Source organism: Episyrphus balteatus, chromosome 2 (genome assembly GCF_945859705.1).
Source record: "Episyrphus balteatus chromosome 2, idEpiBalt1.1, whole genome shotgun sequence".
Lineage (NCBI taxonomy): Eukaryota > Metazoa > Arthropoda > Insecta > Diptera > Syrphidae > Episyrphus > Episyrphus balteatus.
In genome coordinates this window covers 66823106-66841502 of record NC_079135.1, presented here as the reverse complement: position 1 = coordinate 66841502, position 18397 = coordinate 66823106, and the positions used below count along the sequence as shown (strand labels likewise).

The following is an 18397-nucleotide window of genomic DNA, read 5'->3' as shown; positions in this document are numbered from 1 at the left end:
TTGGGCATGGAAAAAGGAGAACGTTATACAACTTTGACCCTCTATAAGGATCTTAAACGAAGCTTTACCGAAGCTCTACAGAAGCTTTGAGGTTTGACAGATAGCTTCGGAAGAGCTTGTATAGCTCTTTAATACATGTCTTATCGAAATTAAAAAAAAAAAAAACAACTACAAAAACAAAAAAGAATTCTTTTTAACTGGTTTTAAATCATGAATTTTATCTTTTGATCTGATATTATATATAACATTCCATTCGTTTTTAGTATATCTATTAATAATAATTTTAAAAGTATATAATTTTTTTACCACACCCAGGAATCGAACTTCGTATCTGCTTGGTGGTAGTCCATCACTCTACCCACTCGGCCATCCTAGTATATTCATTAATGAAATCAAAAACTTAATCAGTTCAAATAGCAAAACAAATGTCCGAGCTAAATTATTCAATGTCAAAACCAAAAAGTGTCCGAGCTAGATTATTTAATATCAAAACCAAAAATCAAATACAAAACTTGTTAATTTCTGTAAAGCTTCTATAAATTCATTAAACAGGCTTATCCGAAAAACAAGTTTTTTTCGTTTAAGTTTCTTTAACAGTATTTAAACAACTTATTAGAAGTTTTTAAACAAGTCCGAACTTCTATAAGCAGTTAAATTCAGAAGCAAGCTCAATACAAGCTGTATAGAAAGTAGATCCTGCGAGATTTCAATTTATAGAAGCTGTTGTGCTAGTTGGGATGTGCTTTCGTTTATTTTCTTTCGCACACGCTAACAAATTTTTTCGTTTTTCAAGTTATATGAAGCAAATCGTTCGCACAAACGAAAACGTTTGTTCGCTTTCGCCATACAGAATGTCCCCCCAGTAGTTGAAAGGAACACACCTAATATACCAAAAGAAAAAATATAGTAGCTGTGTTATTTTGGAAATATTTATCTACTGCTTAGTACTTAAAACTACCTTAATTACTAAGCAATAGATAAATATTTCCAAATGAACGCAGCTAATTTCTCACAACCCAACCTTATTTAAACCCACGTTCACATTTCAAAAATAAATTGGAATAGCCTTTCCCTTTTTGCAGATTAGCTGAATATCTGAATCTGTCTTCCAAATAAAAAAAAGAACACACTTCCCCATCCAATTGGAATAAAATGCTCACAAAACTAGTTCTCGTGTGACATTTGAATGGAAATGGATGTCAAAATGCATCTATTTGCATTTCTTTATTTCATTTAATTTTTTTAATTTCCTTCTTTTAAAAACGGAAAAAACTAAATATATCGAAAAATCCATTTCATAATTCAAATAAACGAAAAAAAAAAACAAAATAATTCCATCAATTAGTTTAATAATTAAGTGTTTTTTTTAGTGTCTCATTAATTTAATTCTTACAAAAAAAAAAAAAAAATAGGTGCGGAATACACAAATAAAAATTTGATTGTATAACAAAGAGAACGAACATACAAAAAAAAACGAATGATATTTTAAAGTGCATAAGTACAAGAAACTTTTTTTTTTTTATTATTACAATAAGTACAATTTTTTGTGTTTCTTGGATTTGCTGCTGCTGCGATGCTTTTCCACCGTTTTCGTTTCATATTTCGTTTCTTTCATTTTCTTCGTGTCGTTCGTCGTGTTCCACGATATATAGAGTATTAAAATCATTAAAAATTCTATTGTTGTACAAGTACAAGTACACATACCTCCTCTCTAGCTTAAGCTACATTGGTTTCGGTTTGATGTTTCATCGTCGTAGACGTCCGTCGTCGTCGTCTTCGTTGTTGTCGTCGACACAATCCATTCGAATCCAATCACCACTTTTGGCTCGTATAATTGACTAAAAAAAAAACACGAAGGAAAATTACAATCATATCTATTTTTTTTCCTCATATTTTTTTAAACTGTTTTCCATTTAGCAATAAAAATTATTTTAATGAATTGTTTTACATTCAACGAGACTGAAAGACAAAATAAATAAAAACTCGTTTGCCCGGAAAAGTCAACAACTTGTAGAGCAGCAAAATTATAAGCAATGTATCGTTTGCGTTTGGTTTGGTTTGATCGCAGTGGTTAAACAATTATCTCTTTGGAACTCTGCAGCTCAGCTCAGCTAGTTGAGAGTTTTTTGCTAGCAAAAAAGTAAAAAAAAAAAATTAACGCATAAATTCTCTCAAGCAAATGAAGAAAAATGGATGAAAATATGCAATTGTGTCGAATTTGCATATCAAATTCGGAATGTGCGACCATGATTCCGATATTCGGCGAAGATCTTTTGTGGAAGAAAATTACAATGCTGGCCGATGTAAAGGTACGTTTTTTTTTTCGTCTTCGTATTTGTCTTCTACCCCTTCACCTTTTTGGTAACTTTAAAAACAATGAATTTTTATTTGTGGATTTTCTTTCATTATAATCTTTCGTACACTCCTTTTCATCAGAATAGGTACACAACTTTTCAAATCTCCAGTATTCGTTTTTTCCGTACAGAGCTGCGTTCTTTTTCTAACAATAGTCAACTATGGTTGTTATGTCAAAAAATATTGTTGATGTGTCATTGTTAGAAATTGTTGGGTTTTTTACAAATCATTTAGGAACGATTTATTGTTAGATATTGTTAAACTGTCAAAACACCAAAAAATAATGTTTCGAGAATATTTTTATTTCCATAATTATAACAAAAATCATGTTTTTTTAGTCAAAATAAATTCTCTCTCATCATAAAATTACAAAACTCTGTTTTTATTTTCATTTTTTTCCGCTTATTTCCAAAAGAAAAAAATCTTTAGGTTGGTTTTGTAAACAAAACATCCACTTTGACACATCAACAATCTCATGAGTGTTCAACTCATATCATGGAGGTGAGTTGGAAATAGTTACGATTTGTAACTATTTGACACTTCAAAACGAGTTTAGGAACGATGTTCATCTGTCAAATAGTTACAAATCGTAACTATTTTGTAGTTTAGGAACGACAAAAGTTAACGATAGTCAATAGTTAACTATTGTTAGAAAAAGAACGCACCTCAGTGTACCACCTGAGGTCCAACGCAGGCCACCTGAACTTAAGATCTGGATTTTCAGAGGCTCTGATTGGTCAGATGTCATAAAAAGTTAGGTGGCATTTAGTTACGTTTTTTGACATTTATGTCGTTTTCTATTGACGAATCTCAGAATGAGATTTGTGAATTTGACAGCTGAAAGGGGGGGTGAAGAGGGGAAATGGTGGACAAATCTCAGATTTCATGATCTATTTGCGTCCTGAGATTCAAAAAAATGACAAAAAAAAGAATCTGAGATTCAAGAATCTGATTCTGGATTTTTATCAAGATTCACGCATACAAACACACGCACTTTCACACACACTCCTCTGTTTGACATTTGTCTGAACATTTGTTGTTGTTTTATTTTTTTTATACGCACAGATTTCGCACACAATTACAAAACTAGATTTCATATTCTATTTGCAGTGGAAAATCTGAGAATTTTACACAAAAATCTCAAAAGTCAATAGAAAACGACATTAGTTACGATTTTTAGGTCGAATTTTTCATCTGAAAATTCAGATGGGTGTGTTTGTGTTGGTGAAGTTGGTAAACGTACCAAATGTGCTACACACCAAAAATGAACTTTATGATTTTAATACAAGTTATAAATGGATTTGTTTATGTTTCTTTTGTGTTTGGACATTTGTTGCGGTGTTATTTGTTATTTGTTGATATGATATTATAATTAATATAATTTTGTGTTCTTCCTCCGCATGTTTATGTGCAGAAATAGAATAATGAAAATAAATGAGGAAATAAAAAAATTTAATGAAGTTGGGGACCAAAGCAAAATTAAACATACATAAGTGGATAGCAGAAAGGGATTTTATGAATCCAACAAAATAATTTTTAAAAATACTGAAGTGATCTCACTGAAAATATTAATAAATAACTCTTTTTTTACAATCATTTGAACTATTTTTATTATCCTAGAAAAAAAAGTTCTTTTTTTAAAGTCAATCCAAGTAAAGAAAAAAAGTAGATTCTTCATTAATGTCACCTGAAATTCAGATGATTTTTTGCGTTCAACGTCAACGTTCAGATGGTGCGTTGAACCCGTCCATTGTTTAAGATGTTAGCAGAATCAGCAAAAAAAATAATTCAAAACGTGTGGTTATTTTTCTTGTTTCTCTATGGCAAAGCATTTCAGATCGAAAAACTGAGTTATTATTTTGTTCCATCAGAATAGGTACACATAGACAATGATGTCAAAATGTATTTTACTTATTTTATTTTTTTGTATAATGACGGTTTTATTCATAAAAAAATAACAAAACTGTCCAACAATTGCATTGTTAAATCTCTCTATGCAATCTATCTGAATTTCTTCCCTCAATTGTTAAATGGTGGGTTAGGAAATATTTTTGTATTAAAATCGACTGTCACAAATTTTATCAGTACCGGCTAGCCATTTCCAAATATTTTCAACAAGGTTCAGGGTTGTTTTCTATGGCAGATACTGAAGTACTTCCTAAATTTGCACTTCCTCTCAATATTTTACAGAGCATTTTTTGTGGTATGAGGCGTGTTCCTGTTGAAAAATTCAGTATACTGGTTCACAAATACTAGAGAATTAAGGAAAACTTTTTTAAATATTCATTTACAAATAATTGTGACCATTCTTCACGTTTGAAATTCATTATTTGTATTATCGTAGTAGATTACTTCCTTCCATGCCTTAACACTTCTTTTTTAACAATGAACTTGGTCTCAAAATAGTTTCTCCTTTCGCAGAATGTTTAACTGATAGTTGATAGTTTAAGTCACCAAGGACATCAAAATTAAATGTTCGTTGAACCAAAAATAACAAGAAATACTACTCAACTTTCAAAAACCTTAAACGCATACAATTCTGTTCTTGGTTTAGTGATGGTGTCTTTCCAAAATTCAGCCAATTTAGAAGATTGGCACTAATGACCATTCTACTGTCCTAAAATTACAAATAACAACTGTTGTTCACTTTTATACTTGTCGTTAATCCACGAAAACTGGTAGCACATGTAAAAATTTACTCGTCTAAGAGTGTTTTTTTTTTGCATTTTTTTACCACCATTAATTTGTTTTACCCCCAGAATGTTTGTATCTGAAGTCTGGATGGAGCATATTCACAACTCGTAACTTTTTTTAACCATAGCAGGACAGGTGGATCCTTCATTGTTTGTTTTATTTCTTAAGGTGTTTTCGCCAAAATTTAGCGATTTTAATCCACCGATGTTTCTCAAAATGGTAGTATGATTATTAAATTACACTTAGGAAAGTCCAGTTATTTGTTTTAATGGTAAATTTGCTCGAAATCCACAAAAACATTAAAAATAACAAGGGTGTACCTATAAAAATAAGTGAATTTTTCCTCAAAAAAATACTTTACAAGAAAAGTTATATGGGAAAGTTATGGTCCATTTTGAAATAATTTTAGCCGTTGCTTTTCCTAACATCTTAAACTATATAAAAACAATAAAACCTTGTTAGGGCACGCACCACTATTGGGGACAAACGATTAATGAACATTTTTGTGTACCTATTCTGATGAAAAGGAGTGTATATGCCTATCGTCGACGATCTCAACTTAATTCGAGTTCGAGCCGAGCGTCAACCAAAGGCACCCACTTTTATATTCATAAATCGTGTATTTACAGTTATTATTACTTCTTGCTTGTTGTTTTTTTGTATTTTTCTTTACTTTTCAAATTTAAAAATATATTCATTATGTGGCATATTTTTTGAATAAAATTATTTCTTTTCTAGATTGAAAAGGGCGATACACTGCCACAACAGGTGTGCATAGTTTGTGCAAAAGCGGCGATTAGCGCGTGTATGTTCAAGAAGAAATGCGAAGATGCAGATAACTTCTTTCGCCATCATTTGCAAATGATGCGTAAAATGGAGAACCTTCAAAGAGGTGGTGCCGATGTTATAACAATTTCAGAAGGTTCTGACAATGATCCCAATGATGATAATATGAATTTGGCTAATAGGCATTTACTGACTAGCAATAATCCTAGCCTACAGATTATGAATGGAAATAGTTCGAATAGTGGTGTGGGAGGTGGTCAACTAGATCAAATTGATAACAAAAATAATTATGATATGAATTCGATTCGTATGATGATGAGTAATTATTTGTTGGAGCAACAAACTAGAGAAGCAGATGCAATGGCATCTGTAAATGGTTATCACAATGAAGGTGGAGGCTTTGCTGCACCGCCTTGTGATGTATCTATGGATGATGACCAGTTGCCTTTGATCCCGGAAATTGAACTGATAACTCCAAATGATGAAGAAACAACTGTAAACAGACAAGAGATTGCCAATAGTCAAGGTCAAGGCTATCAGTGCAGCATATGCTATCAGATATTTGTTAGGAAATTTTTGCTTAAAGATCATATGCAGAGCTGTCATGGAAGATCGCCACCAGTTTATGAGTGTACGAATTGTAGGAAGAGTTATTTGTATAAACGTTTTCTAGAGAAGCACATTCGTCGTGGTCGTTGTGTTAAAAAGCGAAGAAATCAAACGTAAGTTATATTGAGAAGGTTTGTTTATCTTTATACTTCTACAAAAAAAAAATACATATCTCATTATTTAAGTTATTATGTATATTTATATCATAATGTAATTCATTCAAAAATACTATTTTAAAGAAACTAACTGAAATTGAAGGGTCCAGGGGAAAAACAGAATAAGTCTGTTTCAACTCAATCCGAGAAAACGCACTTTAAAATGTTGTTCTCAATACAACTTAGTACATACTTATGGCACATCATTAATCATTTTTTTTAGCAAGGTTTAAATTTGTTTTTGAAAAGTAAGGATGCCATCATATAGTGCTCAATAAATACTACCAGATTTCATAATCAGTTTATTTTTGACTAAAAGTGGACATGTGCCGTTTTTCCCCTGGACAGTTTAATTACTACAAAAAAAAAATAAAATGAAATAATATACCGATTATTTGATTTTGAATCTGAATTTCACTCTTTATTTTTATTAAACTAACAATAGTTGTGTTTTACTTTTCTTTTGTTCCGAATCAGATCATAGTATTTATTAGTGTTGTAAAGCAAATAAATAAAAATACTGATCTGAATTACGATGAAAATAAAACACAGCTATGCTGTGTTATAGTAATCAGGAAAAGCAATAAGGAAAATAGAAACAGTATGAAATTGAATATTTTTTCCTGATAGTAGTTTATAGCGATCAGAAAAACATACGTCAGTTGGCACACACAAGATCTACACGAAAATTTTGAAACACTTCAGGAAAACGATTTGTTTTATTTTGTTTCAAATTTCAAATGTCATGAAAAATGAAAATAAATAAATAAAACACAACGAATTATCTGTTTGAACATTTTTCCTGATTCATTTTCCTCATCGCTATAACCGGCCCCTAATATCAGCAAAAAATATAAAACATGATAGATTCTGGCTAGCTTCCTTCACAGTCCAATTTATAATAAACCTTCTTTTATACAATTTTCATTTGACTTCAAAAGTATTATTTCTTCAAAGTTTAGTCGATCATTTTATAGTGTTCAACATACCAAATAAGCACTAAGTACTTTTCATATATAACACTTCAACTTTCATCTTTTTCGATGAAAAGAAGCATGTTCAACTATGTACCATGAACTTCTGAATTCAGCTCGCTTGCATCATAAACACACTTTTTCTTAAACCAACAATCCATAAACCTGAGACTCAATTTTAAACTTATGTTCTCAAAAATTCAAATAATTAAAAACTCGGACTTTTTGCTCTCAGGCGTCAACATGTCCTATACTATTTATTTACAACCAACGTTATTTCAAACCACAATAAATACTTCAAATAAACAACACAGTAGTTAATTTTATGTTATATAGATTTTGTCAGTACTACAAGCTAAAGCCAAATCAAAGATGTTTGAGAAATTCCAATATTTTCTCATCGGCTGTTGAGAAAAAATTGGGATTTCTCAAACATCTTTAATTAAAAGAATATTTTGTCAAATAACTCCTGACTCACATATTAAATTTCGTCGGCCTCATAAGGAAACCTCGTAACTCCCAAACTCAAAATTGTACAGGAGAGACGAAATAGTAGAGAAACATTTTCAGGGTTGCTCCGCTGACATATTTGCTAAAAAAAATAGCATTCAAAAGTCATTTTCGAAAAAAGGTGGAGTTACGAGGTTTCCTTATGAGGCCGACGATTTGTTTCTCTCATATGGCAACAAACTATTACTTTATAAGGGCCTCTTAATTGCATATCTCATAATAGTTTTGAATTAGATATGTTTCTTACCAGGGATCGAAGAAAGAGAAAATTTAATTCGTCCGCGATCGAAAAAATCGACCGAGAATTAAATTTTTAAGTCGTTCGCGAATTTTATTTTTCAGATAAAATTTGTGTTCACTACCGAATTAAATTTTTAAAGAAAATTAAAACTAAATTCGTTCACGAATGTATCGTAGCTTATACATAAAATTTCCATTCCATTCAGTTTACTCGGAACTAATAAAAAAACATTATTTATTTTTCTATTGATAGTTTGTTCCTATGTTTTGTAATAATTGTTAGAAGACCATTAAAAGCTAGTTCCTCAGAGACTTGAGTTAAGGGTACTGCAAGAACTGTCTGTACTAGTATATTTCTAATAAGCTTCTTTCCTACTGAAAGTTTTCCAGTGTAGTAAAACGTTGGCAGTTCGCTGGACTCTTTCCATATACGATACATTTTCTAACATCTGCTTAAGGAACCGTTGTTCTGTTCTTGAATGTGTGCAAACCATAGAAACAATTCGAGTTTCCATTGAACTCTGTTAAAACTGGGTAGAGCTAGTTGTTTTACAAAGGAAAAGTCGAGATTTTTTTTTCAGAATGCGTGGTACCCACTCATTTTTTAATATACATATGTAACACTTTTAAGTAATTATACCATGAAATTTACCAAACGCACAATTCACTTAAAAAGCATAGACAACATCAAAAACTTGCTATTTTCTTAGCAGGTTTTTTTTGTTAAAAAAGTGCATATTTGACCTTATGACGAAAAACCATTTGTAGATTCAATAAAAGTCTTTTTAAAATTAAGGAACCAAGAAATATGCCAAAACGTGCAAGAATTGTAATTCGATAAAAAATTGTATTCAAAATTAAAATTTAAACAAAATCACAAAGTCGTATGTACATCACCGTTGTCGTCTGTTAGAAATTGTTGCATTCCTAAAATTATGAACGAACAAACTATCCAAAATGTCTCTCTGTAGTTGTATTTATTGTCAAACTTTTTTAAAATTTTGTATTATCATATAATTTGTTGATACCAAATTTTCTTTTCTTCTTTTAAAAACTAGCCGTCCCATGGAGTGCACAGACTGTCATGTTCTTTTCCCAACCGGACATCATCTTGGATGGCATAAGAGAACAGGTTGCCCTTCTCGAGCTTCAAAAGTGTAAGTTAACAAACTATTTTTTATTTTATTATTTCTATTTGATTGTTAAATAACCAAATTCTTTTATATAGGCCCTTACAACAGTTATTTAAACAAAATATCGTCCAATATAATAACTTCCCAAAACCCTTAATTCCACCTCGAAAGCCAGATAATGCCTTGTTTATGCAAAACAAAAGGTGAAATCAATTGCTTAAAATTATTAGTTTTTGTTTTAAAAATGGTATCGTTGTTTTTTTTTAGAATTTTACCGAACAGTTCTAAACGTAAAGGAAGAACTCGAATTAAATTAGATGCAAAAAAAATTGCTTTGGCTAAAATTTTAATTCTTAAAGAGGCTACAACTACTCAAATCGCTCAAGAACTTGACATATCACGTACTTTCGCTTGGCGACTACGAAAAAATTTGGTTAACGGTGTAAGCTTACATGAGCGTTTTATTGATCCACCAGCAGAAGAAAAAGCTGAATGCATTAACCAGACAGGACCAATAGTTCCCCAAATGTCTCAAGTTGAAAACCAGCAAATTAATTTAGGCATCACAAATGAACAAAATGATGAAATTAAACCTGAAAATGCTGAAAATATTGTTGAAATCAAGCAAGAGATTCAGGATGATGATGAAGATAAAGAAGAAGAAGACGATAATGATGATGATACTGAGGACGATAGTGATGACGACGATGACAGTAGCGATAGTGATAGCGACAGTGACGATGATGATGAAGATGATGACGACAATGATGATGAACAAGAGGATGATCCTAACAAGAGTAAAACCGAGCAAATTAATTTGCATGGCGATGAGCAAACTATAAAACTTGAACAAAATTATCAGAGTAGCTATACTAATAGTGGACATAACCACATGCAACAACAAATCGAACAAACAAATTATAACGGTGTAACACAAAATGCATCCGAAAAAGAAATGCCCCCACTGAATCAAATGAATGTGCACAATGAAAAAAATAATTCTGATTCTGATGAAGAAGACGGAGAAGACAATGATGACGATGATGAGGAGGACGACGATGATGATGATGAAGGCGAGGATTCAGATGAAGAAGATGAAGGAGCAGATAAAGTTGAAGATAATGAAAGTCATATGCAAAGATACAAGCAACATTTGATGCAAAGTTTACCTTCGGTATTTCATATTCCACAGTAAGATCGATTTTAAACTTAAATGTAACTTAAATATTTATAAACAATATTAAAAATTGTATATATAGTGGAGTAACTAAAGCAAATTATTAGGGAACCCGGCCGAACAACTCTGGGGTCGAATTACGGCATACGTTCGTTAACGAATGGTTGCTACGTGTCCCTATCGTTTTCTAGTAATTAAATAGAGACAGAAATAGTCAAAACGTTATCGTATGATCGTAATCGTGTGCCGTAATTCGACCCCTGATTTTGAGATTTTTTTTTCAACGTCGGTAATTAAAAATACTTTAACCTCTATAGGTTAAAAATTACCGATTTGCTGTATTGTTTTTTAAATTAAAATTTAATTGTTTTTGAACAAAACCATTTTTTTGCTTAAATTTCATAAAACAAATGATACCAAAGATTCTCTAGGGGTAATTTAAGGAAAAAAAAAATATATATATGAGTAAGGAACAATCTTCCATCTTTTACAAAATGACTTCAAATACAAAAAAAATATATTTTGAACACAACGGCAACACTTACAATACTTACATACACATTTTTAAAAAGCCAGAATCTTATTTCTATTTGTAAAACTTAAATCCACTAAATTTAATCAAGAGTTTTTGAAAGAATCGAAGAACTCGAAATTTTGAAATTAATTAAAATTGTAAAATGTGTAGGGGAGAGTGGGGCAGTTTTGAACACTTTTTGCTTTCGGAACTGCTAGAAAGATATTTATTCGATTTATTGATCTGTAAAGTTTACTTATATGAAGCAGTGATATTGAACTTCGATTTTAAATTATATCTGGTTATTTTAGCATATTATTTATATTTAATTTTAATTTTTAACCAATATTAGATCTTATGTTCAAAAGTGCCCCATGTATGGGGCAGTTTTGAACATGGAAGGGGCAGTTTTGAACATCAGTATTAGTTTCGTTGTAATGAATAAATAATACTTAACTTTTTATTAGTTTTTCAATAAGAACATACAAAAACTCCAAATTGATTATTATATCATATCCAATTAACCAACAAATAATAAAGACTCAGAAAAAATAACATTAAAATGTATACTATAGTTATCAGTTTATCACATATTTATAAGTTCAAAAGAAAATCAAAAACCAAGAAAAATTCATTTAAAATATATCTTAGAAAAATGGTATTCATACTATTTATGCTTCTCAGAGTAAAATAGATTTATTTTCAATATATATAGATATATTTCTAGACATTAAATCCAAATGTTAACAAAGCGGATGTTCTTCATGTACCAGGAGCATTAATTGGTGTAGGTAGCTTGACTTTAATTTCTATAACGCTTAAGCGGTATATAATCGAGTTCTCATCGAGAACAGTCTAGCAGAACTTGAAGAATTCAGGCATATTTTTAAAACTTCAATTATGTTGTACATATTCCCATTTTTTCTTTAATTTTGCCTACAAATGCTAGTTTCATTATTTTTTTTTATAAGAACATTACGATTTATTAAATAAAACACATTCAAGTGTCCTTAAAATTTCTGATACAAACTGCTCGGGGCGGTTTTGAACATGTTCAAAAGTGCCCCACCATACTTGTTCAAAACTGCCCCCACTGTGTCAACGACATAAAATGTTGAATAAATATTTAACATTAATATATTCATTCAAAAATTCACCGTCAATTAGTTTAAAATTCATTAACCATTAACAAAAATTGTATTACGTTTTGAAATCACGTACCAATTTTTTTTTAAACTCTTACAACTAAAAAACTGAAATAATGCAAAACCACTATAAAAATCACCTTCCACCTATAAATCTGAAAGTCAGCGGAGATAACGATGGAAAGTCGTTGACATTTATGGATATCGTGTTGACGGGTTCAAATATCGAAATACTTCTAAAAAAGATTGATATACTAAAATTTTATATGCAGTGTTCAAATGTGCCCCGTGTTCAAAACTGCCCCACTCTCCCCTACATATTTATTTTTAAAAAATTTTTGGTCATAAATATTATCAGTTGAATTCCGAAAAGGAAAAGGTAATATTACAGTTTTGAAAAAAAAAAATTAATTTACTTTAATTTCATTGGATTTTTTTGATAAAAACTGAATTTTTGCATTGAAATAATTGAATTTATCAAAGACTTTGGCAAATAAGAACTTTAAACTTTTGCTATTTAACTTTCAACAATAAATACAATAAATAACTTTATATTTAAATGTTGAACTTAAAAAAAAATAAGTAAATTTTTTTTTTTAAACCTCTATTAAAAAAAGTTCTTCGAAAATGAAATACTTTTTAATTTTTTTCATAAACTGTAATACATATTGACATTTCCTTTTATAATTTCAAATCATAATAGCTAAATGTGGCCAAAAAAATTTGAAAAATAAATGCATTTTATATTGTGAAAAAGTTTTAAAAACGACATGTTAAATTTTTTCAATAGTTTTTTTTAGTAATTCCACTAATACAATATTGCAATTAATGTGAATTTCGATTTGCCACAAAAAATCAATTAGTTTTGATTTACTGTCAAAATATACCGGGGAATATTGTTATCTAAAATTCTATTTGCCAAAAGAGATAATTTTTTATTGATCCGAGATCAGGTTTTTCAATTTATTAATACACATAATTGTTTTTAATTAATTAATATAAATGAGTAATACTAATGCCACTGGCAATTTTTAAGGAACTGCATCTTGCAAATGCAAAAAACTGTTTAAAATGTGTTTTTTCCAAAAAACAGACGCAAACTTGAGCATAAATAATTTAATTCTTTTACGTTACAGAACAGGATTTCCCCAACCAGTTAATTTGTCAATAAAATCTGTTCAGTCTCAACATAACGCTTTAACGTAAGAAAATAATTTCATACAAAATGTTTTCATTTTTTTTAAACAAAAACGATCTAACCCTACAGAGCAACTACTAAAAAGCCCCGAAAGCCGAACGTCTTTATCGATGATGAGAAGTATGCTACAGCTAAGATACTCGTATCACAAAATTCTTCCACAATGGAAATCGCTCGGCAGTTAAACGTTTCCCAGATGACAGCTTGGAAACTTCGTGATGCTATTGTGAAGGGCATACCACTATCATATCGTAGCAAACGTGAAACACGTCCAAAACCACCCGAAAAACCCCAAAAGCCAGAAGCATCAAGCACTCCGAAAGAAAAGATGCCACGGCGACGACTTAAAGCTGCTGATCGTGAACTGCGGGATAGAGAAATCACTCGAGAAATTCTCGAAATGATCAAAGAAGATAGCAACATACAGTATTGGAAAATTTCGGCCAAGTTAGCCGATAAAGGGTACGCAATATCACCATCTTCAGTATGTCAAAAATTAAAGGCCTTGGGAATACATCGTCGTTGGAAACCTGGTGATAAGCCTCCTATTCTCGATATGGATAGCTTAAAAACGAATAACAGTGGCGGAGGCGGTATCGGTGGTGGAGCCGGTGGCTTTGGTGGTGGAACCTCAACTGACAGTTTTGAGTTTAACAATGAACATCAATTCGAACTGGGTGGCGCACACTTTTTAAGTGCCTTTACGCATTAGAACAGGTGAAGTATCATCTTCTATTAGCGTTTTTTTTTTTTTTTTTAATTTAATAATTCTCTTTAAGAGAAGTGGGCCTGTGAACAATTTTTATTATTTTAATTATTATAGAGCTATATTTAAATTTCGCATGTTAAGCATATTGTTAGTTACAACAAACACACCCACCCTACCCCCAAAATAATAGACTATTTGCAGGTATCACGAACAAATCTTGCATAAGATACAATTATTACTTTGTTAGGATAATGTCTTATTATTATTATTATAATTTTTTTTTTTGATTCAAAAGTATTTTATTTTTTAAGCAAAAAAACATTCGCATATATTTTTTTTATTTTCTATATACATTTTTAACAGTATGAACTGTTTAATTAATTTTATGTTAAAAGAACTGACTTCTAAACAAAATGAAATATTGAAAAGAACAACTGTTTATGTGCTTTGAAATTCTGTCTATTTATTGTTAGTTTATTAAAATCTCTTGATATTTTCATGTAACTGTTAAAGACATATTAACGAAATTTGTTTAAACTATATCAATTTTACGTACATTCAACCGACTGAATCAGATTTAACATTAACATAATTAAATTCACCGTAAGTTCATTTTAAATTGAAAATTCCATATAAATACTCAATAGAAAAATTAAGTTAAGCTACATTTTCTTTTAAAGGTATTACATAAAGTACAAAGCATAGAAGCAAAAAAAAAAAAAAAACACATAAACAGAAACATTTTTTATTATCTGTTTAGCAGATACATGCCTATAGTTTCATTAAAACATTTAAAAGCGTTTAATTACATTTTTAACTTATATACATCATAATTAACGTGCAATCATTGATGGGCTAAAAAACCGACATAAAAACATATTATTAATCAACAGGAAGATCATGTCGCTTTGAAAATACTGAAAACAAATTTAGAGATTTTCCACATTATAAAAAAAGAGCATACGGCAATTTTTGAGTATGAGTGGTATGAAGAAGGTATTGGTGTTTTTAGATAGACTTTTAACGCAGTAAAAAATAAACGAAATCTTGTTTTGTTTTTGTTTAGCGAATATAATCGAAAAATGATTGGCTATTGAGTATTAGAAAAAAAAAGGTTTATAATTATGTCTATTCATTAATACCAATAATTTATTTCCTATCACTCACAACCAAATATAACTGTGGCTCTGACTACTTCTTGTTTCATTTAGAAAAGAATTTAAGTTGCAATAATTTAAAAAGTTAAAAAATATCGTACGTTTTGAATGAAATAAAAACTTTGGTTTGGTAGCACCAAGTTTAGTTATTTAAAGGGCTTGCTCAAATACTTTTATGGTTAGAAATGAGCTGCCGGAGAAATTGTTTGTTGGTACCAATATATCAAAAATTGAATGGTTCATTTGGCTTTCCTTTGCAATCAATTAATCTTATAGATCACATCCGTGGCTTTATCATTTTCTAACTTGACTTAAAGTTAGCCGGATGAATATTTATTCATAAATATATGGCTGATATGGTATAATATAGATATGAGCAAATTTATGATTAAGCAGCAAAAGGTCCCTCCATAACTATTCTAATCGCCTGGTGCTTAATCGAATTGTGTAGGTTTCTTAATTAGTCTGTTTTTTTACCCTTCAGTCAAAATTCCCAGATTATGGAATTATGAAAGCAACTAGCTAAGGATAGAGCTGGCTGGAGAAGCTTGTTGATTGAGGACCAACTTCCAATTAAAAAGCAGTTCTGAATAGCTGACCTCATTACGAATTCCATTCGTATCGTAAATTTGCACCGATATGAAAGTATTTAAATAGAATCTAGTTTGATTAATAAAAAAAATGCGATACAACTCGAAATTCATAATTGGCCCTATTGACAATTATGAATTTCGAGTCGTATCGCATTTTGTTTTCTAATCCTTCAAATGTGTTTCAGTGTTATTATAACGTTCAATTCAAAATGACAAAATTTTGGTCTCAATAATGTTTCGTTATCGGAATTAAAAGAGGTCGAAATTCAAAAATGAAGATACAATCTATTTCAAATTTAATAATAGAGCTCAATAAATTCTTTAATTCAAAATTTGAACTTTAATTTAATTTCGTAATTAGCTGTTACAAATTAACCCCATTACTTTCCGAGAAAATTATTGTTTTTTTTTTATAAAAGTCCTCTCGTTAAAAGAAATTGATTTAATCAATTACCAACAAAATATAGCAACTTAAAATTCTTATACCTACTAATTATTTTCTTTTCTAAATTAAATGAGGGTAATTGTTTTTTTTTACATAATAATAATTAAGTTTAAACTTTATTTATTTAAAATTCTTAAGTTAACCTTCCTAGTGAGTCTTTATTAAAACTATCCTTCCTATAGTCATTTAAAAAAAAATGAAATACAAACAAGCAACTATGTATACCACATGTATTACAAAACAAACACGCGTATTATATTAGTTTATATTATATTCAATAAAAAATATAGTAGTTATACAAATATTTGAATGTTAAAAACAAAACAAAAAAATTAAGGCTAAAATATTTATATATTTTATAAATAATGTTACTAACACGCTCATATGCAATACACTCCATTTTGTAGAAAAAAATATACAAAAAAAATATATATACATACATATATTATATACAATATACTCAAAACAATTTATTGAAACTAAAATTCAAATATAAAAATATTATAAAAAATAAAAAAAAAAACACAAAAGAAATCTATTTTGATGAAAATTGAAGAGAATTAAAAAACAATTTAGCTCTAAGCCACTGCAATCAAGGAGCATCAATATGAAGACATAGTTCATAGCTTTATTTTTAGAAAATAAAAAAATGAGTTTTTATTACTTTTATTAAAAGTATAATAGATATTTTGCTAAAAGTAAAATATTAAAACCCCTACACATATAAAAGACATACATATATGTATATTTAAAATGTTTAAGCTTAGCTGTACTTGGTTTAAATTATAAAAAAAAACTTATGTTTAAAACATTTCCATTTGCCGACATTCTATGTAATTGTGTTAGTATTTTTGTTTTTGAAATAAATAACTAAATCTTAGTACCTCCACATATTATGCTTTAGATATTTTCCAAAATGTATTTTAGAGGTAAATCTTATTTTATTTAGCGAAAGAAATTTTGGAAATTCGTTTCGTTATGACAAAAATTGATGAAAGAAATTATAAAAAATAAATAAAAATATTAAGAATTTTATAAACCCAAGTTGTCAATTTATTATTACAGTAAAACCCGGATAAGTGCCTCTCGCTTAAGTGCCTAACCCGCATAAGTACCTTTGTTTTTTTAGAACCAACATTTTAAGGATTTTTTCATATAAAATTCATCTTTTAAGTACCTTTCGCTTAACTGCCTTCCCCGCTTAATTGCCTGGCTTTTCAAATACTTATAGTTGAATTTACTTGCAAAAAATTCTTTTAAGTACAAATTTGAAACAAGTTTGAACTGTAAGAAAAACTTCGTTTCCTAAACCGCTTTAAATTCAAAAATTCTACTAAAGGTAGAAATTAACTAGTTAGCTATTTTGAACTTTCAAAGTAATTTTGTTTTGTGAAGATTATGTTTTTAGTAATCAAACATATTTTTTTTTTTTATTATTTAATAAATATAGAGATAAGTGCCTATGAGCACTTAACCGGGTTCTTGTAAGTACCTTACCCGCTTTAGTGCCTGTCAAAATAGTGCATTTAAGGTGAGGTACTTATCCGGGTTTTACTGTATATAATTTTTTCTGATTTTCAAGACTACAAAAAAGTTTTTCGATATTTTTTTTAAGGATGGAAACATTTTTTGTGTGCTATCAGATAAAAAGGTTAGTCAGCCCTATTGTGAGTTTCACGTGAACAAGGTTCCACCCGGAAAATTGAATTTTACTTTTCCCCTATTGTGAGTTCCGGACGAAAAGTTGTTCACGTTCGGACATCTTGTATTTTTAATTTTTTTTTTCAGGTAATTTGTCAGGTATTCGACAGCTCTTCTCTCACTAAAAATTTTAACAATAAACTAGTTTAGCGGAAAATGTAAATACCCTTCGGGTGAAACTCATGATAGCTTTTTAAATTGCGGATGAACAAATATATTCCGGGCGGAAAGTATTACCAAGTCTTTTAAAGCATGAGATCGCATGAGCTAACATATGTAATAATCGAAGAAGTCTGCTTCGA

At 29.8% G+C, this 18397-nt stretch overlaps 1 protein-coding gene across 1 annotated transcript; it reads left to right on the top strand.

Moving 5' to 3' along the window:
- Positions 1 to 1831: 1831 nt before the first annotated feature.
- On the top strand, positions 1832 to 14950 carry LOC129909115 (uncharacterized). The gene is made up of 7 exons (XM_055986076.1): positions 1832 to 2309; positions 5788 to 6557; positions 9382 to 9480; positions 9552 to 9659; positions 9724 to 10647; positions 13429 to 13494; positions 13560 to 14950. Exons 1-7 carry the CDS (start codon positions 2190 to 2192, stop codon positions 14200 to 14202), a joined length of 2730 nt encoding a protein of 909 aa, XP_055842051.1. The 5' UTR covers positions 1832 to 2189; the 3' UTR covers positions 14203 to 14950.
- Positions 14951 to 18397: the final 3447 nt, after the last annotated feature.

What these genes read in the sequence shown, in the direction of transcription:
- LOC129909115 (XM_055986076.1), top strand. Translation starts at nt 2,190, where the DNA reads ATGGATGAAAATATGCAATTGTGTCGAATTTGCATATCAAATTCGGAA. An exon ending in CAATGCTGGCCGATGTAAAG is followed by an intron (nt 2,310 to 5,787) that starts GTACGTTTTTTT and finishes TTTCTTTTCTAG; the next exon opens with ATTGAAAAGGGCGATACACT. An exon ending in TCTCAACATAACGCTTTAAC is followed by an intron (nt 13,495 to 13,559) that starts GTAAGAAAATAA and finishes CTAACCCTACAG; the next exon opens with AGCAACTACTAAAAAGCCCC.